Here is a 24,163-nt window from a genome sequence, read left to right on the forward strand (position 1 = left end):
CTGGGACTCAAGGGACAGAGCTGCAGTGGGCCCATGGCCCATGTTCGGGACATCCTTGAGTCAGTCACCCCAGGGTTTGTTCCATGTGGAATGGGCAACATTCTCAGAAAGATGAACGAACAGATGTGTTACAGTCACATCTGCCAGAAAGAGGGTGGAAAGACCTTGGTTGACAGCCCAGAAAAGGAAGAACTCAAAGTTCCTTGTGTTTTACCAAGGGATCCCCTAGTTTTGGAAAGCCAGAGGGAAGGAGGGATGGAGGAAGGCTGGAAGGAAGGAAGGCCAGAAGGGGGCCACAGGAAAAGAAAGAGAACGCTGTGCTTAAGTAGGCAGTTTGTGGGTGTCGTTGATACTTTCCCTTCTAACTCAGCAGTCATTAGTGGTCTTAAGTGTTAAACGTGTGCTGAGCCCCTCACTGAATCCATGCAGTATCCCAAAGGAGTAAGTTTGGTCGTTCTCACCACTTTCACTTAAGGAAACTAAGGTTTAGCAACAGCAAGGCATTTTTCCTAAGGATGCACAGCAGAGAAGCACAGCAGCAAGGCTCTGGAGCCACCTGCTGCCGACGCCTTCCTATTCATGGCCGTCCTACAATCAGCTGGTGTTGTCCTAGGCTTCCCTTGACCGCGGCTTCCCTCCTCCTCTGCTCCTCCCTTCCCTGTCACAACTCTAGCCCCTCTTCCTCACCTCCCTCCACAGAAATGCAGACCTCACTTTGCTTTGCACCACGGAAACACTTACCCTCTTGTCAAGCAAAGCCTATTCCTCAGACAGGACCCCGGTTGAAGTCCAAGCCTTTGAGATGTGTGCAAAGGCTGCTGCCCCCACCAGACTCGCCTTTAGGTTTTGTTTAATTCTGCCACTTGCAAAGAAAATGCCTGAAGGCGGGCACCTGCCTTTTAGTCTAACACACCACCTCCCTGTCAGGCGGTTTTCAATTTGCCATGCCTCAGCATGTCCAACCTCATCTTCGTCAAGACTTCCAAGATGGCAGTGACAAGCTTCCTGGGTACTGAAGGCAAACATGCATGACAGTTTTCCTTGACACTTGCATTTTTAAGAAGTCTTGCCTGGGGCCCTCGGAAACCCAGCATTTAAGAAAGCGGGAACCTTTCAAGGGAGCCGGGTTTCCAGAGCCTGCCTCCCTGGGACTTGTTTTGTGACAGGGATGCTGCAGGATGTGCTTGAGCGGATATTAAGTGCCATCGCCATATTTACGTGTTGATGCTAAATGAAGGTTGCCTCTTTTAATGGCTTTTTTTTTTTTTTTTGACGACTGAAACGTATGAGTCTGTTCTGAGCATTGTCAGTGGGTATGTGGCTGGCCTACAAACACACTTAAATGGCACACTTCTGCAAAGCACTAATTTCTGAGTGTCTCACAGATATATGTCGGCAGGCAGACGTGTCACAGGGGTTGCTATAAAGCTTAATTAATATCCCTGAAGAGCTCTTATATCATTTCATGAAGAGGGTTAAATAAGAAGAAAATATTGTACCTATGGATGTTACACATATAAGAAATAAATATGCTGATAGCTTAAGGGCCCGATGGAAATTCAAATGGGAAAATAAATCGAGTTAAAGATAACCATGTTTTGTGGGAGGGTTATAAAAGCACCAACTATTCCCCAAACTTAAATGCTGGGAGCGTGTGCACACTGCTGGCGTGGAAGAAGCAGGTCTATGATACAAAGAAGTGAAAGGCCGTTTTCTTTTGTTTCCTTTCACCTCTGATAATCCCTGTGTCTAGGACAGCTTTGATGAGTTAGAGTTAATTGGTAGCTGGCTTGGTGTGTGTGCACTGTAACAGCACAGCAGAGACTGCATGATTGATAATACACAGAAACTTGGTGGCTCCGTGGTTCTGTGAGGTGGAAAGTCCATGAGTGAGGGCCTGGCATCTGATGAGGGACTTCCTGCTTCATCAGCCTGGGTCGGGAGGCCAAGGAGAAGTTGAGAGAGAGAAAGGCGAAAGGGGCCTGACCTGGTCCTTTTAGAAGAAACCCGACCCACCACAGTGGCGTTAATCCATTCGTGAGGTCAGAGCCCTCACGACCTTATCACCCCCTTAAAGGTCCTGCCTCCTAATACTGTTGCAGTTGCAATTAAATTTCAACTTAAGTTTGAAGGCAGGCAGACTTTAAGCTGCCCCCTCCTTAATTGTCTTTTTTTCTTAGTTTTGCTTTAATTATTTTCACTTTATTTGAAAGGCAGAGACAGAGATCTCCCATCCCCTGCTAATTCACTCCCCAAATACCAGCAGCAGTTAAGGCTGGATCTGGCAAAAGCTAGGAGCCCAAACTTGATCTGGGAATCTCGTGTGGGTGGCAGGAACCCAGAGACTTGAGTTACCATCTGCTGCCTCCCAGGCTGTACATCAGCTAGAAGCTGGATCAGAAACAAAGGTGCCAGGCCTCAAACCAGGTGTTCCAATGTAGGATGCAGGTGTCCCCAGGTGGTATCCTAACCAGTGTACCAAATGCCCACCCTTTCCCTTTGAATTTTTACAGCATAGAGATGCCTTCCTTCTTCTCTCCTTCCTTCCCTTCCTTCTTCCTCCACTAAGGGGCCTCGAGAACATACCAAAAAAAAAGCTTTGAAACCATCATTATTTTTTCAGTTGGTTTTTCATTTCTTCCTGAGCCATAGTGTTAAGTGTTAGGAAATAGAAGCAGATACTTTAGAACTTCATTTCTCAAGTGAAGAATAGCATGAAACACCAGTTTCATACTAGGAAGAGGGGACTGGTATAAAACATGTGGTCAAATAAGTAAGTGGAATGATAAATATCATAGACTACTGAGATATTTAGGACACTTCAATATTAAGGGTGTGTAAAGACCTGTAGTCGTCTCCTTAGTTTTGTCTACTCTGTTTCCCACATATCATGGAACTCTTTCCATGAAGTTGGTAACATACAAATACATTTGGTGATCCAAGGACACATTTTGAGATATGATTGTTAGATCCTCTCTGATCTTATGATAGAATTATGAATCCCAGAATTTCTTCAAACTTGTGCTAGGAAGGACTTTGTGATTTTGCTTTCTAAAATAAAGCATAATCTTTCCCTCAGTCTAAACTTTGAAATTCATCCATCCCCGAATGGACTCATTCATCAGGCTTGGCAATACGTGGACCTGCTGAACAGCTACTGTTATAATATAGTGCTCAGAGTATGTGTTCACAGTAAATCCTTTTTTATAACAGTGTCACAGATGGGTGGCTTTCTTAGACTGGAAACCCTACTAGGCTCTCACAATAACCTCTTTCCTGAAATGAGAGCCTGCTGACTTGGGTGTGTTTAAACATTTTTTAATGTGTGAAATATTTTTACGCTGCTCATGCTGCTACCTGGATCTTTGGTGGTGCTTATTATCTTCTGCAATTCATGAAGTTTTCAAAAACAAACTCGGGACATGGGTAGGATGCAAGGAGACTGAAAAAAAAACATGTTTAGTGCCAGCTAAAATTGATCTGTAGAGGAGTTCACTGTTGATGCTCATTTTTTATGTTAGAATACAGCTAGTGATTCTGAAAAAAATTAAACATAGAATTACCATATGATTCAGCAATTCCCCTCCTAGGTAGATCCCCACAAGAATTGAAAACAGGTATTCAAATACTTGCGCACAAACCTTCATAGTAGCTCTGTTCACAATAGCTAGAAGGTAGAAACGACCCAGATGTCCCTCGGTGAATGAATGAATAAACAAAAAGTGCTACCTGTGTACAATGAAATTATATCCAACCATAAAAAAGAATGAAGTCCTGATCCATGCTACAGTGAAAGCGAACTTGAAAATATTTTGCTAAGTGAGAAAAAGCCAGACAGAAGAGATCACATATTACATGAGCCCATTTACAGGAAACATCGGTAATAGGCAAATCCGAGGTGGCAGAATCCACATTAGTGGTTGCCATGAGCTAAGGGTGGCCAATGAGGGGAGAGGCGGTTACTGCTCAATGGGTATGGAGTACTGGGGGGAGATGATGAGACTGTGTTGGAGCTGGAAACGCAGCCCTTGTACTGTGAATATGCTAATGCTGCTGCTGAACTGTATACTTTGAAGCAGTTCATTCTAGATTATGTGAATTTCACCCCAAATTTTGAAAAACTTACTAGTGAATTAGAAGGAAGCAGCTACAAAATCAATGTGGCACCCTCAGTGTGAAAGATCTGTTCGAGAGAGACACAGCAATATTGCTAAGCTAGAGAATCGGTCTCTTTCCCCAATCTTTTCTAAGAAACATGCAAGGAAAAGCGTTCCCTAAGCCTGCCTTCAAATGGTTACCTCTGAAGTCACAACACCAAGTACACGAATCTAAGCATGTAATATGTTAGTGTCTGAAAGACGTCAGTGGGGTCCCCATTTAACTTCATGGTCAGTACAACTCAGGGCCTGCAAAGTCAGTGAAGTACCAAAAATAAGAAAGTGAAGGTGTTTCAGGTAGAACTGCTTTATTGCGGAGGCACGGACTAAAAGAGAAAGCTAAATAGATGCTTCTGTGAGTGGAAGAAGGTAAACAGAATTTTTCACAGATGAAATCCACTCTGATCATATTCTCTTAAAAGTGATTTGGAAGAGAAAGTGCACATGAAATCTTCATGTTTGCAGAGATACTAAACCTAGGAAGATAAACTGTTCTGTAGGTGGGCAGAGAAGTAGTAAATAAAGAGCCAGTACATTTATCAAAAATTCTTCCATACTTTTAGGAAGATTATCTCTGAGCTCCCAGTTACAACCAAGAAGCAAGTCCAGAGATGGCGAAAACTAATGCCTGAACATACACATCCGAAGAGGGGAGGGGAGACAGCACAGTGCTTGGCATCGCTGAGTAGAATCTTTACCTTGGCTGAAGAGAGCTGGTCCCATGGCAACTCCCTTGGGAACAACCAATATCAGTGACTGGGTCCATGCAAGTGTGTGACAGACCAGACTTCTCAGTCCATTTGGAACAACACTGCATCCATCCCAGCTCCAAAGCTCCCTGGGAGATGGACCAAGGCTCCTTAACTAGAGTACCACAGCCCAGTCTGCTTCCTTGACACACTCCCAGGTGCTGTTGCCAAGAGCTTTCTAACAAATTGGTTCTGGCAGATTTCTTCACACAGCATGTGCCTCCTTGGATAGCTCCTGCACAACTGGATGAGGGATGGGTTGTGTTGTTTTTTGTTTTTTGGTCCACCCCCCCCCCCCACATGGAAGCCTGGAAGAGAAGGAAAGCTTGCAGTGGAAATGAGGAGTTGTGTGTTAGTCATGCTCAACTTCAGTAGCCTAACTATATCCAAATGCAGGTAGAGCAGTAGGTACAATATTGAGGGGTGGATAGAATATTCTGGAGAAAAGATGAAACCTTCAAGACAGAGATCAAAGATGGTCACACATTCTTATCAAGGGGGCTGGACTAATTCCCTGTGAGTCTCTTCTACCCTAGTCACTTTCAGATGGAATATTCCTAACTGCCTCCTTAGCTCAAAGAGAAGGTATAGTTAAAGCCATTTGTACTTGCTCTAAAATTCATGACTTCAAAGTCCTGCGTAATGTACTCCTCATCATGCCTACCTCTTCTCCCTGTCCTAGCCCCTGGATCACTGTGCTCTGGTCATACTCTCTTTCTTCCATATCCTCAAAATTTAGGTCTTCCCATCTCAGAGCCTTTGCATATCTCTTGCCTCTGCCTGAAATACTCTTTTCGCCCATCTTTGTGTTGGTAACTGCTTTTTAGCCTCCCCTTACTGATCATCTTCTCAGAAAGGAATGACTGTGCTAATGTAGTCCCACATGTCCTTTATCTTATTCCCTGTTTATTCCATGGCCCTTCCATGTTTTGCAGTTATTTCAAGTATCAGTTTAGCTGGATGTGAGTTTTATTGATTTGTTTCTCCAATTAAGAATTTTCCAGGAGGATATGGACTTACTCACTATTGTATTTAAAGCATCTAGCACCATGTAATACTTGGTCTGTGCTCATTAAATGCTGGTTGATCACTGACTTCATATTTTAGATGTCCTGTTCATTGCAGAGGTGGAAGCAGTGCGATCCACACAGGTATTAAACCCCTCCTGGAGGCCAGTTTCTATGGTAATAGACTGTATTCATGATCTCTTTCAAGAGTTCTGCAGTATGGGTATGGTTTGCCACCTCCTTTTTTAAAGGTGACATCTGAAGCCTCTAGAGATTAGTTGACACTTTCAGCATCATGCAGTTCCTACTGGAGTTGAGATGTGAGTCCAGGTGTGCTTGGACCCAAAGCCATGCATTTTCCACTCTACCATAATTTGTGTTTCCTTCAGCAGACATTTCTGAGCATCTGCTACAAAGAGTGGAAGATATTAGGAAGCAAAAAATACAGGGCTTCCCATTGTCGTTGGACTAGAAAGACAGCAAACACACTGGATGAAGCAGGACATGATAAAGGAACTTACCCTGAGGTTCCTTCCGGCTAGAATGTTTTTTGACTCTGAATGGTGCAGGCAATAAACACGAAGGGAGAATGCATTCTCCTCATTGATTGTATGGGTGGTGTGCCTTCTTTCTTCATCAGATCCTGTCGGCCAGTGGACAGAAATGCAAGCCCATCAGAAGTGACTGTCCCTGCACTCCCATAGTGCAATATATGGTGAATTCAAGGTCAAGTTTGAAGTCACAGTCAGAAGTCTTTGTTTTTTCTCTCAGCTAGATCAAGACTCTTGCCAATTAACTTGAAAAAGTCAACAAGTTAACAACTCCAGGGGGAAAAAAAAAAAAGATCTCTCATCTCATCTCAAAGATGCTGAAATGGATTTGCCTACAAAACCCCAGGTTTCTTTTATGACCTCGAGAGACCTAGCTTGTCACACTGAGCAGTGTATCATTTCATAGAGGAAAAAAAAAACTTTTACCATGAAAAATGCTACGTTGTATCACAGTTTGACACTATTTAAATATCAAGAGTTGAAGATTCTATTTGGAAAACGGAAGGCAATAAATTGAGTTGCTAATTATTCCAGCTGTGAGTATTTTTGGTACCGCTGCAAATTTTGAAGAGGGCAAAATAGAGGATTTTCCTGTTGTTCGTGGCATATGCAAATGTAGTGACAGTCCCCTCTTGAGCTGAAAGGTTCAAGGAAAAGAAACCTTGAAAGCCCATTTTTCATTGAGTCAAAATCAGTTTGAGTCTAGGCTTAGGAAACTGTGATATGAAATAGACTTTTAACTATACTAATTGGGATTATTGATTTCTTGCTTTTTAAATTTAGGCAGTAGCAATTTTTTTTGTAATTTTCGAAGTTTATTTTGAAAGCAGTCATTCACTTCCCAACCCAAGCATTAATTCCCAACTGGAAGAAGAAAGCGAACACGTTAATAATATCTCTAATCCTATTCGTTGTACTAACGATGAATGAATCCTATTCATTATGTAAGGGGGCTTGGGTCCCTACAATGCTCCAGTTACTATGCTAGTTAGAACTCATTCATTCAGCAAATATTTGAAAGAGCTGAGCACCATCCTAGGTCAAGGAAATTTGGTAAAGAGCAAGATACATGTGACTCCTGCCCTCATGCGATTGACTCAGAACTTCACTGATGCCAGAATTCACTGGTGTCAGTCTTCTTGTTGAGCAAATCACATGAATAAATTCACCCAGTTCCCCCTTACAGGCCCAGAAAGTAGATAAGAGCATTCCCAACCTCCTAGTGCAGTTAAATCAAGATCACACAGGCATTAAGGAGAAGTGACAGGCTCCAGACCCTGGTTGTCTGAGTCCAGAATCCAGATTTCAAACTGCCTCAGTATAAACATCAAATGTTTACCAGGTTATCTCCCAAGAGTTTAGGAGCTTTTGCTTTCTATACTTTGAGTGTAAATACTTGGTTATTTTAATAATATGGGCATTTTAGATTGGCAAACAGGAAAAGTCAGAACACTTAGAATGATTTCCTAGTTTTGGAGTGTTTAGCCTAGCAGTTAAGATACCCAGATCCCACATGGAAGTATCTGAGTTCATTTCCCAGCTCTGGCTTCTAACTCCAGCTTCCTGCTAACATGGACCCTGGGATGCAATGTGGGTATTCTCAAATAATTGTGTCCCTGCCACATGAGAGATCTGGACTGAGTCCCTGGCTTCATCATGACAGTAGTGGACGTTTGGGAGATGAACCAGTGGATGGAAGGTCATTCTTCTCATATTCATTCTCTTCTCTCTCTCTCTCTCTCTCTCTCTCTGTCCCTGTCCCTGTCCCTGTCCCTGTCCCTGAATAGAAATTTTAAAAAAGGAGATTACTTAATTCTTCTGCAATAGCTGAGCAGTACAGTATGCTACATTACCTTTCAACTTCACTGTTTCCTTCTCTCTCTCTCTCTCTCTCTCTCTCTTTTCTATCTCTCTTCTCTCTTCTCTCTTCTCTCTCTCTCTCTCTCTCTCTCTCTCTCTCTCTCTCTCTCTCTTTCTCTCCATGCCCCACATCTGTGTCCCTGTCTCCGAAACCTACCTGTCAATTCTTCCCTGGACAGCCACTGTTCCTTCTCGTGTTGCAGGGTATAATGGTGCCAGAGTGCGTGGTGGTTGTTTAACCTCTCTCCAGCACAGTGTTTTATTATAACTCCTGAAAACCTAATTACAGTAACTTTACATGCTACAGTACCCTTTATGTGCTGCCTCTTTATTAAACCTACTCCTTTAGAGACCATAAACCTGACGCTTCGAAGGGCATGGCCAGAACCAGTGGAATGTGATGAAATCTCCAGTTCTCTAAGGCTCACCTGATTGCGCTCACTGAGCACCACGCCCCCACTCCCATTCTGTCTCTATCCTTCCTCTCACTTTTTAGCAACTTTCAGCCACTGCTTGTTTGATATTTAAAATATTAGGGGTATGAGTGGACTATATTTCACTGTTTTCATCTGCTCCTCTGAAGATGGCACGTTTATCTTACTGAGGAGGTCAGTTTTCTCAGGGGCGCCTCAGTGGACGCCTGCTGTCCCCGAGAACCAGAGCGCGGTCTTTGCACATAGTGTGCAGGGAGAACATTCATGACTTCTGGGTTTCAAGATGACTGTTTGCAGCCGCAATCTTCATGTGCGAAGGAGAACAACACGCCGCAGCACACCCCGCACCATTCGCCATTCGTTATCCTGGTTAGCTGAATGGTGCACTGTGATAAGATAGCGGGATGCAGAGCGGGAGAGAAAGCAGAAGCCTTGACCTTGGAGCAGAGGCAGCACCATTAATTCGGGCAGTACAGTTTCTGTCTCACCAAAAATCTGCCAGGATTTCCCCCTGTGCATAAAAGCACAGCCTAGAAAATAAGGGAGACCGCCTCTGAGGATCCCACTGGTCAGTTGCAAGATGAACAGTCATACTTGGTGTGAAGGGATGTTATGCATTTGTTTGCTTGCTTCTTTGATAGGGTTTAGGAGTAATGACTAAGTTTCCTTGTAATTTACTAACAAAAAGAAATCTACCACGGGGACCTCAGGTAGTTTAAGGACCTCAGAGACCAGCTCAGGGGAGGCCAGGAATGTGTCTGTTGTCCCAGAGCCACAGCTGTTGAAAGCGTTCACTCTGCGTTAGCCACGCCCCTTCTGTAGCATCCGAACAGAGCACAGATTGACCTGGGGGGAGAGGAGGCACTCATCTTGCTTAGATGCAATGTCTGCTTTTTCTTTCTCTCTGACTTCCTTTTAAAGTCACCCCTGGTTGTTTAATCCGAGAAAATGTATGCCCTCGATTTTCCAAGCCAGTTTGTAGCAGAAGCCTGGCTTCCTGAAATTCTGCCTTTAATTTGCTGTCAAGTAAAGTGCATGGGAGAATAGCTCTTGGGCTGGTAGGTCTACACTCTCAGTTTTTATTAAATGGTTGTGTTTTCACATGAGGAAAAGTGATGGCATTTACCCAGAAAGACTGATAGCTGCAGATGAAGCAGCGACCACTGCATCCTGAAGAAATCACTAGGACCCAGGGGACAGTGCTGAGCAGAGGGAGGGACCATCAGCCCCTCAGCCTTTGCTACTCTCACTATGCCCTGCACAATGCTGGGTGCTGGGACTGCCGCACCCCCTCCCACCCCCCCATCCCCATCCCCCCTGACCTCCAAGTGGGTAGGAAGCCAAAGAAGTGCACGTGCTGCTCTTTGATTTTTCTGTGAGACATCAAGGACTGGTTTTCTCTGGTTCTTAGAGTGTTAGCAAGCTCCAAGGACAGCACTTTGGGGGCCCCTCTTTTGCCTTTCCTTTCCGAGGCACAAGTGGCCAATTCTGAGAGCAATTGAGTTGTGCTTGAAAAATGTCAAGTGTATTTGGAAACTACACATTTTTGCTGATGCCTGGAGTCCTGAGCTGAGCTCCTTCCATGGCCAACTGCTGGGAAGGAGTTCAGTTGGGGCATCACAAATGATTCATCGGAACACACTGAGCTGGCCCCTGAGGGGAAAAGCTGTCTTAATAGCTGGTTGAGGGAGAAACCAGAAGCCTTCCGAGCCTTCTTGGTGCTCTCCGTGACCATCTGGCCAGACCGTTACCTCGGGAGTCTTGCTTTGTTTTGTTTTATTTTCCCGTGGAATGTGACTGCAGTCTTCAAATGCATCAAAACTTGGATGTTTCCAGCTCCTTTTTTTTTTTTACAAGACTTTGCAAACATCAGGAAAGTTGGAAGAAGAGCACCATGTATAGTTTCATCAGTTGCTATCATTTTGTTACATTTGCCTTATCTATCTGTATAGAGATTGTTTGCTAGAGATAGACATCTTTTTGCTGAATCATTTGAAAGTAAGTTGTAGACTTCAGGATGTTTTATCCTAGAGATAGCCACATTCAAAACTTGCATTTTTAAAATTTATCTGTTGACAATCTACCATGTTCTTTGCAAGCCAGATACATTTGGAAGGTGCAAAAACAGCAAGGGCAGAGTTTCCTAAACAGTAGCAGACTTTAGAATCACCTAGGGCACTACTTCAGTGATAGGCACCCAGACACTATCCTTGGGTCTGCATGGCACCTGGAAATTTGGACTTTTTCACGGTGCCCCGAGTGATGCTACAGGAGGTGTTTGTGGGACACAGTCCAATGACAGCTTCTTTAGAATCCTGCTTTTGTTGTTTGCTGACTTATATTTCTAAAGATGAGTAACAACCAGGGAAAAATTCTACATGGGAGAAGCAGAGTTCTTCATATCTTCAGTGTTTTTGTTTAATCAATATAAGCACCAAAAATGAGAGAAAACAGAGGAGAAAGCTGTCTGAATTGCACTGAGCAGCTCTCGCCACAGACTCCATGAGAGATACAGGCTATAAGGCTTAATCCGGCCTTGGAAACTGTGTGGGGATCTGTCCTTGTGTGCACAGACCCTTGCCTACAGGCAAACTGGTAAACCTGTTGGGAAAACAGGAGTTCACAGGGCAGATAAAATTTTAATTTTAATTTTAAAACAAAAAATACTCACAGTGCTTTTAGCATTAAGTAGTTTGCAAAGGGTTACAGGCCGTTCATTTCACCAAGTTAGGTCTAATACCTACATGCAGGCTTTCTTCCAGTAGTTAGGAGATAGAGCTAGATGACATCTAAGGAGATCCTTGAATATTTTAAACTTTGTAAAACTCTAGTTCTAATGGTGAATTCAGACAATAAGTAATACCCCCAGTAAGTATACAGATAATGAAGAAAAATAATTACAGAGAGAAACAGACAATGAAGGTGTTCAGAGAAGCTGTCTCTGAGACAGTCGGGGCAGAGAGTCACATCATCGAAGGAACAAGCTGTGGTACTTCCAGACAGCAGGGCTAGTGATGCCAAGGCCGTGCGGCAGGAAGTGAGATACGATGAAGGCTAGCAAGAGGACAGAGTTACGGGGGAGTGAGGAAGCATAAATACAGTAGAGCAGATAGCAAACCGTGCAGTGCGGCGGACCCTGAGACACACTCCTGATACTATTCTGAATGTTGCTGGAAGCCATTATTGGTAAACAGGTTGGGGGCAGGGGGGAGCATGACATGGGATATGACATGACTTCCTTTTTAGAAGTACATGTGGAAAATCCTCTGGAGGGTATGTATGATTTTAGGAAGCCAGGAAGCAATCCCATATGTAAGAGAATAATCATATCCTTGTGTTGTTTCTCACAAATGAGTGTGTTAAAAATAACATTAGAGCCGGATTTAACTTCTTAATATTCATCTTGTTGCTCTCATGTTGCCAAAACATTCCTGTATTCAATTTGTGTAATGCGTCCACAAGTGTAACTGATTCAGGCTCTGGTCTTTACACTGTGATGAATATCAATGGCAATATCTGCCACTGTCTCGTGTACAAGAGTTCACATTCTGGTGGGAGTCAGGTGCATTAAGAAAATTATATATACATGGATACACACAGACATAAAACATGTATATATACGTATATATGTGTATGTATATATACGTGTATATATTATATATACATGTTAGTGTATACAGGGTACTTGAGAAAATTGACTTAAAAGTTATTTATTTTGGTACATAAAGAATTGGGTGGGCAGCATTGTGGTACAGGTGGTTAAGCTGCTGTGCCATGTCACAGTGCTGGTTGAAGTCCCAGCTACTGCACTTCCAATCCAGCTTCCTGCTAATGTTCCTGGGAAGGCAGTAGAAGATAGACCTCATCCTTGGGCCCCTGCCACCCATGTGGGAGACCTGGATGGAGTTGCTGGCTCCTGGTGTTGACCTGGCCCAGACTTGGCTATTGTGGCTGCTGGGGACTTGACCAGCAGATGGAAGATCTCTCTCTGTCTCTTCCTCTTTCTTTGTTGCTCTGCCTTTCAAATAAATAAATAAATCTTTTTTTAAAAAAATGTGAAATCCATAGATTTTTTTTTCTAGTACATATTTTCACGAACTGTTTGAAGACCTCTCAGATGCATGGCTTTCAAAAATTTTACTATCAAAATAAATTTATTTTTTAATTTCATTTTCCATGAACTTTTTGAGGTTACCTTTCATGTATTTCCAAGGGGGGAAATCGATTTGCAAGTGTACAAAGTGATGGGAGGGTGGTAGAACAGGTTTCACAGATAGGCAATTGGCAGGTGAGTAGGAGTTGCCTAGGTTTTGTTGGATGGGCAAGAACAGGAATAGCCTTTGACATAGTTGTCAGTCACATCAGGCTCATTTGATCTCTGTCAAGGATTAAAGTACTCTCAAGGTTTTATCTGGAAGTAGCCAAGATACAAACATTCGCAGTGACAGTCATCCTGCCTTAGCATCCCACTAGGAAAGACTGCTAACCTCCAGCTGCACGGGCAGTGCGGTGTAGTCAGTCTGGTTGGAGTTTGAGCCCCATGGACACTGCTTGCTAACTCTGAACTTCAGTGTTCCTTTCTGCAAAACTGGAGTACTAATGGTACCTACTTAGTAGGACTGATGTGAGGTGGAGGGGCAAATAAAATAGCATTTCATCTGACTCACTGTGGTGGTCAATAAAGTTGCAGAGATGTGAAAAAAGAAGCAGCTGTGATAACGTGTTGACACCCTAGAATTTTAGTGGAGTAGGACTACAGAGTAGTGAGAGAATGCTATTCACTTGTTAGAGTCTCCCTTGCGTGCCGGCCTTTGAGTTGGGTACTGGCAATGTAAAGATGTGCAAAGCACAATGTAAGTCATTGTTTCTAGCCTGCTGCTGCTGGCTGCTCTAGATTCCACTGAACCTGTGCCTTAATTCTGCTGTGCATGTCCTGGAAGACGAGTCACTGCTTTAAACAAGCTGTCACCAGTCACACTAGAAGTCACATAAATGTGTGTTTAAGAGAGAGAACAATGAGTTACCAGAGAGTTGATGGCCCATGACATGTCGTGGAGTATCCTGACCCCTGAAGAGGACTTTGTCCTCTGCTGTACCATTCCACATGTGTAATCTCTCCATAGCTCTGGCTACCAAGGACAGCTTGTTTAACTGATTGGTAAAGATATTTTCAAAGACAGGTGTTTGGTCCACCAGTTAAGATGTCAGTTAGTACACGCACATCTGATAACGGAATGCCTAGGTTCAGTTCCTGGATCTAACTCCTGACTCCAGTTTCCCCCTAGGAGGCAGCAGTAATGGCTGAAGTTATTGGGTCCCTATCATTCCTGCAGAAGACCTGGACTGAGTTTCTGGCTCTCAGCTTTGGCTGTCACCATTGTAGGCATTAGGGAAGTGAACCAGCAAATGGGAACACCACTCCTTTCTTTGTCTCTTTGTCCCTTAAGGAAGTCAATTTTTTTTTATTTAATCTCTTGACTATTTTCTTTTTTTTTAACTTTTATTTAATGAATATAAATTTCCAAAGTACGATTTATGGATTACAATGGCTTCCCCCCCATACCGTCCCTCCCACCCACAACCCTCCCCTTTCCCACTCCCTCTCCCCTTCCATTCACATAAAGATTCATTTTCGATTATCTTAATATACAGAAGATCAGCTTAGTATACATTAAGTAAGGATTTCAACAGTTTGCTCCCACACAGAAACATAAAGTCAAAAATAATAGATGATTTTTTTTAAATGATGATGAAATCAGATCAGACCTATTGTCATGTTTAATCCCAGTGAGAGTCAAGTTGGGAATTGATAATTTCTTTTTTTTTTTTTTTTTTTACAGAGGATCAGTTTAGTATGCATTAAGTAAAGATTTCAACAGTTTGCACCCCCATAGAAACACAAAGTGAAATATATTGTTTGAGTACTCGTTATAGCATTAAATCTCAATGCACAGCACATTAAGGACAGAGATCCTACATGAGGAGTAAGTGCACAGTGACTCCTGTTGTTGACTTTACCAATTGACACTCCTGTCTATGGAAGTCAATTTTTAAAAGGTTATTTTCCAAGACATCACCATGATACGTGACTCATAGAGGCAGTCTCAGAACAGGAAAGAGGATTCGGGGGAGGCAAAAATGGCACAAGAGCAAGGGTCAGGAGAAAGTTTAGGGTAATATTGAGGAGCACAGAGGACTGGATTTCAGTCCCTGAACAGTTGCTTGAATTCTCCAAACCTAATTTCTGATCTCTCCCATGGGGATATTATACTACGTAGTGTGCAAATAGTTGTGGCAGAATATTTCAAGTACCTCTCAGTAGTAGGCTATAAATACATGATAACTCACGTCATCATATCGTTAGCATCACTCTGAGGGACAGCAGTTCAGTTTCCACATTTGCTTTGAATGTGGTGCAGGATTGTTGTGGCAGATGAACTCTAGATTCCTATGTGCAAGTATACAGTAATGCGCTTTGTGGTCGTTCTGACCCTGTCCCTTCTCCTTGCAGGCACTTCCTCTTTAAGACGTCCTCGGGAAGCACTCCGCTGTTCAGCAGCTCCTCTCCAGGGTACCCTTTGACCTCAGGAACCGTGTACACGCCGCCACCACGCCTGCTGCCCAGGAATACCTTCTCCAGGAAGGCCTTCAAGCTGAAGAAGCCTTCCAAATACTGCAGCTGGAAATGCGCCGCCCTGTCCGCCATAGCCGCGGCCCTGCTCTTGGCGATCCTGCTGGCCTATTTCATCGGTAAGTCGGGCAGCCTTGACTGCTGTCTCACCTGCCGGTGAGAAGGTGCGGGGGAGGCTGTGCACTTGTGAATGGAGAGCTCCTCCGTGATCCGGCCGTTAGCTTGTTGGCTCCTGAAAGACGTATTCCTGAGTGATAGATAGGAGTATTTTCATGCCCCCCCCCAAGCCCATTTTAATCTGATGTGTTTCTCCTTCATGACTCGAAATGACATTCATCTTAAGTCAAATTAAGCCTCCTTTCTTGGAGCTGAGCTGAGAACTGTCATTCTTACAGACATAGCCCTCACTCCCCATGTAGTCTCTGGTCTTCATCATTGAACTTTAACCAGGTTTCTGTTCTGAAATGCTTGCAACATTGGCTCATCTCACGCAAAACCTAAACAGACAAATAGTGGTCAGCGTGCAGGAGAGCAGCTGGGTTCAAAAGAAAGCCTGGGTAGGTAGTTTATTTTCAGAGCTGTGAAACAGAAACAGGATAGAGGGGCGGAGCATCCTACCAGGTCTTTGAATAGCATCAGTTCTCCCAGGTGCCATTGTTGGCCCGCATGCTTTCCTTTGCCTCTCTGCCATTCAGCTCTCAACTCTCATCTTCCCATCTGCATCAGGTCCTCCTCCCACAGCAGCTGTGCTCCTGGTAACTTAGTGTGGGACCCACAAAAGCAGGTGGGTCAAGTTGGTGGGCTGCCTTTATTCTCATGCCACAAATGTTGGTTTGCATCCATGGGGTGGCTACATGCTGATGGTAAGCAGCAGATGCTGAGAGTTGCAGGGCAAGAAGCCACGTGCATACAGCAACCTGGGCTGGACACAAAGCCTGCTCGCAGCTCCTGCTTCCACCCAGGAGCCCTTGTGCAGCAGCTTTGTCAACTGAGCTTGCAGCGGGCAGATCTCCTGGCTCAGGCTGAGGACATGGTGATGTTTGTGAAAGTGTATTTGAAAAACACTTGATAGTTTTGGCTTGGTTTCAGGGCAGCTATGACAGAGCACCCACATTTGGCTGTGGCAAGTGGCAAAGCAAACCTATAAAACAGTAGCTAAAAGAGGCCAACTCCAAAACAGGTCCCAACATGTAGGCTAAAACTCTTCCCATTAAAAAAAAAAAAAAAAGGAAGGACAGTCCTAACTGTGCTGGCCTTGCCTTTCCCCCCAACATCAGCTATTCGTTCTCACTCAGCAGTGAGGGGCCTGTATAATTCCTTCATCCCCAGACAGCCAGCATGATGCTGGCCAGAGAAGAAACTGGTTCCACCTAAGCTTCTCTGATAGCAGAGGAGTGTGACTGTGCACCCCAGAGATCTGGGGCCCTGCCCAAGGCAGATGAATAGAAGCCAAAAATTGACATAAATTTTCCACTCTTTCCCATTGCATAGCTATGCTTATCTTCATAGGGAAAAATACATGTTTCTACTCCTTGCCGATTGCACTTCTCAGGAATGCTCTCCAAAACTGAGAAAACTAGCTGTCTCCAGGGACAGTTTCTTTGTTTATCTGGGGCTTTGCAAAACCCTCTGCTTTCCATGGGGACTGAGGCAGGACACCCAAGCACCCCTAATGTGTGGTCATTGTTACTTCCCGCTTACCTCTGGCTGGAAAATGGAATGATGGATTGACTTGAGGGAAGGACCAGGGCATCTGCCTGCCCCTCATCGACTTCAGCAGAATCGGGGTGTTGTCTGCAAGCAGTTTTGTGTACTTCCCCAGGTAGCTGTTCAGAGGCTCTGTGCAAGAAACTTGAATGTGCCTTCAGGGTCTTTGCACCATTTGGCTTTGTGTCAGAAACTTCAGAGAGGGTCCATGTGCTCACTTCTCAGGCTTAATGTTCTGCTAGGCCAGTGGGCACCATGGGGAGGCCAGATATAGGAATTGAGGCAGTGCCTGCCTCTGCCAATAGAGTCCCCAGTGTGCCTCCTACTCCACTTGCAGGAGAGAGATAGATGGCTACTGCCTGATTTATTGAGCCTGATAGTTAAAATATAATAGCTTTCTGTAAGGGCGATCATATAAATGGGAAATCGTATAGTGAGAGTTTAATGTTTTAATCGGGTGTGTAACTTGTAAATGATGGATTAGGAAACATATTTATCCTCAGTCTGGAGGCTACTGGAAGCTGGACCTGAGCATCTTAGGATGGTTTATTAGTTTATAATCCATCATTTCCTATTATGTGTGCATTGGGTAAGATTATGCTTTGACTCTAGAGTATTGGAAAGTAGTTTATGACTGAAAATGAGTGATATCACAGGCCGATTTAGCCAGCGTTGATGGCGGTGGGCATGGAGCTACTGGGCTGCCCTCCACCACTGTCCAGGGAAGACCCTAAGTCTGCATTTGCTGTGAGGAGTCAGGATCCCAAGTGCTGGTATTGACCCCAGCGATCCCTTTCTCCCTGGCCTTGACACAGGTGTCTGCCTTGGGGGTCGTAGTTTCCTAAGGACAACGTGAGGACATGATGCTTATTTATACACACAAACTCTGAAGTGCGGTGAGGGTTAATTAATGTGTGCAAATCACTTTGAAGACAAAAAGTGGTATATTATTAATTACCAAGCTGCAGGGGCATAAAGAATGCATTGCAAACATGGAGGAAAGTGCTGATGGGAGCAACCAATGACCCTCCCCCTGCCAAAAAAAAAAAAAACAGATCAGGGAAGAACAGGAGGGCAATGTAAAAGCAAGGCCCTCCTGGACCTGAGTCCGTTCTGGTTTGCACATGACTCTGCATTTGGCTAAAGCCGTGACAGGTCCTGAAATTGAAACATTAGCTCCAAAGGTTATGGACAGGCAGTGAGTCCAGGCCTGGTAGGCTCTGTGACAAACAGGTCGAATTATCTTCCTCGCATGTTCAAACCCGTACAGAGAAGACTTGCCCAGAAATGAGCAGTTTGGAATAGCTCAGCCCCTGACAAGTTCTCCCAGAGACCCAGGCATGTGGGTGGGTGTGATCACAGAGTGCCAGCCCTTGTGCAAACTGGAAGACTTGGGGCTCTGCTCACTCAGGGAAGATCCCCCAGCTCCTGCTCACACTAGCAGGGTGAGAGAACTTTCATGATATGCTCTTCTATCGTCAGATTCTGCTTCTGCCAAATTCTCCCAGTGAACAAAATCTCCTGGAGTCACTCTGCAAAGCAGCGAGGACCTCCAGGGGCCACGCTGTGCCTTGCTCAGGCTCTGGCCCAAGCAGCTCCTAGGAGGCCTGGTTTTAGAGAGTTTGGCCAGGAATCACAGGAGAGCTTCTGTCTCAGGAGTTGTTCTGTCTTCTTTGGGCAGCTCAAAGGCCTTCATGACCTGCAGCACCAGAAGTCCCTCTGTATCCCTAAGTTTCTGGATCACGTAATCAACCTCAAGTCTCCTACATGTCTCACATTGTACTCCAAGCATTCTGTGTCTTGCTCTCATAGTATTTATAGCAATACCTGGTTAGAACCCTCTACCTGCTTGGAACTGGAAACAGAAATGTTTCCAGCACTTTTACGTAATTACTTGATTTGAATCATATTCCCAGTGGCCAGTGTGTGCTGCAGTAGAAAGTAAAATTGCCAGATATGATCATGTGACAGGTGTTGATACTGAGGCCCAGAGGTTCTGAACTTACCAGGCCTGCCAGTGACAGCGCCAAGACGAGGCCTCTGGTCCCCTGGTGCCCACTCTGTTTTTTCCCTTGAACCCTCTCTGTGTTTAGTGAAATAAGCCAGTCCCCAAAAGACTAGTATCATATGTTTTCCCTAATTTGTGGTAACTAATATACAGAGTACAAAACAAATTAATATATATGAGCGAAACTGACATTTTGAGATTTGATCATTGTTTACAGGCCTTGTCTATACTCTTGAGGAACAGTAGTTGGAGGGTTGAGCTGGTGATTATAAATTAAACTGAAAGTATGTCAATGTAAAAATTAAAAGAAAAAAATTAGAAAGGAAGGAGGAGGGAAGGCAGGGTAGAGCATGATTATGAGCTTGCATTTGTATATGTGAAATACATGGAATTTTTTCACTTTATACAAATAAAAGAAATTTTTAAAAAAAGGATTGAAGTTACTCAATTTCTCAAATACAAGAGGGCTTCAAAAAGTTCATGGAAAATGGAATTAAAAGCTAAGATTATTTTTATGCAAAAAATGTTTAACTCCCATGTATACAAAAAAAAATTTTCAAAAAGCTCATGGAAAATCCATATTATAAAAAAAAACTACAAATGAATTTAAAATATTTTGCCCAATAAAAACTTACCTTTTGATTCCGTTTTCTACTAACTGTTTAAAATCCTCACGTTAAGTAACCTAAGTGAGTCCTTTGGTAACATTAACTCACCATATCTAGTTTTGCCTTCCTTAGCAAGCAAGAGTCATTGTTTCCTTGCCCTCTGGAACCCATTACCGCCGTGGTGGATGGAAAGGATGCTTTGTCCTGCAGCTCCTGATCTGTCTTTCATGTCTCTGCTTCCCCCAAATACCTTCTGTTACAGAGGTCAGAAGAAGTTGTAAGCAAAAGCCAGGTAGTAAAATTTTTTCTCTCTGCAGGACACACAGGCTCTGCCAGAACTTCTCAGCGTGTAGCAGTAGACAGTGCATAGCAAACAAACATGTCCATGGGCTCATCAAGCTCCAGTTAGGGACTCTGAATCCGAACATCATGTAATTTTTCTCTTTAGAGTTTCATTTGTTTATCTCTTTGAGAACTATTTTCCTGTACTATAAAAATAGTCTTTGTGTGATTTGCTTTCCTTTTTTTTTTATTTTAAAGATTTAATTATTTATTTGAAAGAGTTCACAGAGAGGAGAGGCAAAGAGAGAGAGAGAGAGGTCTTCCATTCGCTGGTGCGCTCCCCAATTGGCTTCAACCGCCAGAGCTGTGCCGATTCCGAAGCCAGGAGCCAGGAGCTTCTTCTGGGTCTCCCACGTGGGTGCAGGGGCCAAAGTACTTGGGCCGTCTTTACTGCTTTCCCAGGCCATAGCAGAGAGCTGGATTGGAAGTGGAGCAGCCAGGACTCATACTGGTGCCCATATGGGATGCCGGCACTGCAGGTGGTGGCCTTTCCCGCTATGCCACAGTGCCGGCCCCTGTGTGTTTTGTTTTAAACCATTTAAAATGTGAAACCATTCCTTGGGTAGCATGCAGGCAAAGACAGGAAACCAAGTGGATTTGGCCTCAGATGATAGTTGTCAACCCCTCCATTGTTTTATTTCCCCTCATTTCCTAAAAACACCTTCTCAGTGTCTCCACCTTTATAAAAATGTGCTCCCTAACTGGCTAAGAGTCCAACCATATGCCCACTGGACGTTTTCTGATGTTGTGATTTAATTTGGGATGAACAGCACCATCCAAAAAAAAATAGAGCAGGCATGTTCCTCTCTGACTAGTAAGAAACAATCTGTGGGATGGAAACAATTTGTTTGTCATGGTATGGATTTTAACTAGCCCACTTCACATGGCGTTCCAGCCCGCAGAGGAAATGGTCTAGCCATCTTGCCCTGTACTCACATGTCCTGCATTTTCAGTTACCCCACTGCCTCTGCAAAATCATTGCCTGTTTTTGAAAGTTACTCAGCGCTTGATGCATTCTTTGTTGAGGTTTTCCAACAAGTTTTGACAGGGCTGGGTCATCAAATGATATCATTGCTTTCTCTGTCCTAGACCAACATTGGAATAGGTCAGGTTTCCATAAATGGTGTAAAGGTTTTTACAGGGCCACCCCACGCCAGGGGAGAAAGATGCTTCTGACGTGTGACTTTGCTGTCTAAAACCACATAATCCTTGAAGTTCTAAGATGAGAGTGACTATGACGCTGCAGTATGAGACAGGACTGAGACCGTCACCCTGAGTTACAACGCACAACTTTGTCACGTGGTTGAGAGAAAGATAAGCGCATTTATGTCATCCTAAATTAGTTTTTAGCTCTTCACATCTCTGCCAAACTCAAATACACATATATATATTAGAAAGTCACCTTGTCTTTTTTCAGTACAGTAATTCCTGCCAAATGTGAAACACTCTGTTTTAAGTAAGCTGCTCATCGCTCTGTCTTCTGCCACTCCGACTTTGATCTGCGAAGAACGCGGGCCATCAACATGTCAGGATGTTAAAAGTGTGGTAATTTGGGGTGCTTTCAGTTTCTTTTGAAAACAATGAGAGATTATTTTCTATGGAAACTAAAAGCCTACCATATGTTTAAAGTTGCTACTCTTGAAAATTGATATGTTGAGACTCCTGATGAAGCCTGCGTTCTCGGCTGCTATTTTGTGTATTGTCATCTTGCCGTACAGAGCAGGTTTAGGGAAAACATAAAGAAAATGACAGAAGATGGCGAGAATAGTACACTCCCCTGGCATCCTTTGCAAGGGCGCTGTCTAGAAATGCGTTGTCCCTTGCATTCAAACTCACTGCTCTTGGAGTACTCGGAGAGGTGGGTACACCTTGCCTTCCTGTATGAGCTCCAGTTGTGTATTTACCTCCCGTTACCTAATGGGCGAAATGCTAATGATTAAATCTGAACAGTCCGGCCAATAACATTTCCAACTAACTCCCCAGCCCCAAATGGTCCAGCAGAAACAAACTGCTGACCACAAATGCATCAGGGCACCCAGGTGTGCTGCCTGTTCCAGTGTTTGTAGCAGACAGTTTATCTGATGGATATGCTAATGTGCTCTTAACCTGATAAAAAAAAAAAAGTCCCGTCAGTGCTCACGCACTGGTAGGTCTTTGACAGCGCCATCTCATAACTGCACCTGATTTCAGAGGGCCTGTCAATTTACAGAAGGTAAATTAAGTCATCCATTAGCTAGATCTCCATCACCCAGCAGCCACGTGGCAACAAGCGTACCTGTGGGTACATGAACGTTGGGAACAGATGAGTTCCTCTGCTTTAGTAAAAAATATGCCCTCTTTGCACACCTCCCGGTGTGACTTGGGATTATGTGAAATGCTTCTGTAGGGTTATGCATTTGATTTCCCCTCCCAAACCCCTGTCAGAAGTCAAGAAAGCCAGCAACGCTGGCCTCTGCCACCCTCATGGGCAGACAGTGGGCATGACAATGAAGAGGCAGCTTTTGGTCTAAACTTAGTAGAGCATCTTCATAGATAACCAGAGAAGAGTGAGTCACAGTTGTAATCCCACATACCCCCAAGATTACAAGATACCAGAGCTGTCTTCTAGCCCGGGGACCTTGCACCTTCAGTGTGTGTTGGGTACTTGGATGTGGCGTGTTCACCACCTCTGTCCCTGGAATCCCCAGACAAGCCTCTGTCTTCGATTTCCTCCCTGTTACACTTGTTAAAATTCTCTTTCTAGCAGTCATGGGTCAGGAGCTGTGAATAGTTATCTTCTCCATGTACCCTATTTATTTGAGGGGACCCCGAAGTGTGGACGCTATTTCTCCAAACCTTTTTGTTTCCACAGGAAGCTTTGTACTTTCCCACTTCTAAGTCTTTGTTTTGTTCACTTGTGCTTGTTTGTGATTTAGGATTTGAGCTCAGCATTTCATATACTGTAAGTAAGTGTTCTGCGTTATCTAACACAGCTACAGAGACTTGCTTTGCCTTGGCAATCAGCTTGATGTAATCAAAAGCACTTTTATGAGCTTACATATCAGAGACCTGTATTCTAATTCTGACCTAAATTCATACCTAAAAGGCATGTGATTCTGGGCTATTCATTTAATCTCTTTGCACCTTTATTTCTTAATCTAAAAATAAGAAATAATTCCTACTTTGTGAGTATGCTTGAAGCCTTCATTGAAATGATAGGTATGGCTTTGCCTGAAAGCCATCACGCCATCCACTATGAGAAGTGCCATTATTGAATGCATCCCTATGGGGGAAAGAATTTCATCAATTAGATCATGGCATGAGTTCATGGCAGTTACCATTTTTATTTTGTGTATTTGGAGAGGGGACGTAGACTACCTGGACTGATGTAGAAACCTTGTAAATAGACAGCACCACAGTCACAAATGCCTTCTAAGACACCGTCAGTTATGAAGTGGAGTCTGCTTTCAGATATGTGAAAACATTAAAAAAAAGGGGGGGAGGGGGTCAGCGCCATGGCGCAGTAGGTTGATCCTCTACCTGCAGTGCCGGCATCCCATATGGGTGCCAGTTCTAGTCCCAGCTGCCCCTCTTCCAATCCAGTTCTCTGCAATGGCCAGGGAAAGCAGTGGAGGATGGCCCAAGTGCTTAGGCCCCTGCACCTGCATGGGAGACTGGGAAGAAGCACCTGGCTCTTGGCTTCGGATCGGCACAGCTCCAGCCATTGCGGCCATCTGGGGAGTGAACCAACAGAAGGAAGAGCTTTCTCTCTGTCTCTCCCTCTCACTGTCTGTAACTCTACCTCTAAAATAAATAAATAAAAATCTTAAAAAAAATGAATATTAAGATCAGCAGGCCGGCGCCGTGGCTCAATAGGCTAATACTCCACCTTGCGGCGCCGGCACACCGGGTTCTAGTCCCGGTCGGGGCGCCGGATTCTGTCCCAGTTGCCCCTCTTCCAGGCCAGCTCTCTGCTATGGCCAGGGAGTGCAGTGGAGGATGGCCCAGGTGCTTGGGCCCTGCACCCCATGGGAGACCAGGAAAAGCACCTGGATCCTGGCTCCTGCCATCGGATCAGCGCGGTGCGCCGGCTGCAGCGGCGGCCATTGGAGGGTGAACCAACGGCAAAG

General features: G+C 44.2%; 1 protein-coding gene across 15 annotated transcripts in view; it reads left to right on the forward strand.

Moving 5' to 3' along the window:
- Window positions 1–24,163, forward strand: part of TENM2 (teneurin transmembrane protein 2) — a 1,297,938-nt gene that overhangs the window by 1,025,469 nt on the left and 248,306 nt on the right. For all 15 annotated transcript variants that reach the window (XM_051844423.3, XM_051844432.3, XM_051844433.3 and 12 more), the window contains one exon: window positions 15,270–15,508. In XM_051844423.3, coding sequence (XP_051700383.1) covers window positions 15,270–15,508 — 239 coding nt within the window. The remainder of the gene's footprint in view (window positions 1–15,269; window positions 15,509–24,163) is intronic.

The sequence above is a fragment of the Oryctolagus cuniculus genome, chromosome 6 (genome assembly GCF_051225735.1).
Source record: "Oryctolagus cuniculus isolate XC-2025 breed Fujian yellow rabbit chromosome 6, ASM5122573v1, whole genome shotgun sequence".
NCBI classification, from domain to species: Eukaryota; Metazoa; Chordata; class Mammalia; order Lagomorpha; family Leporidae; genus Oryctolagus; species Oryctolagus cuniculus.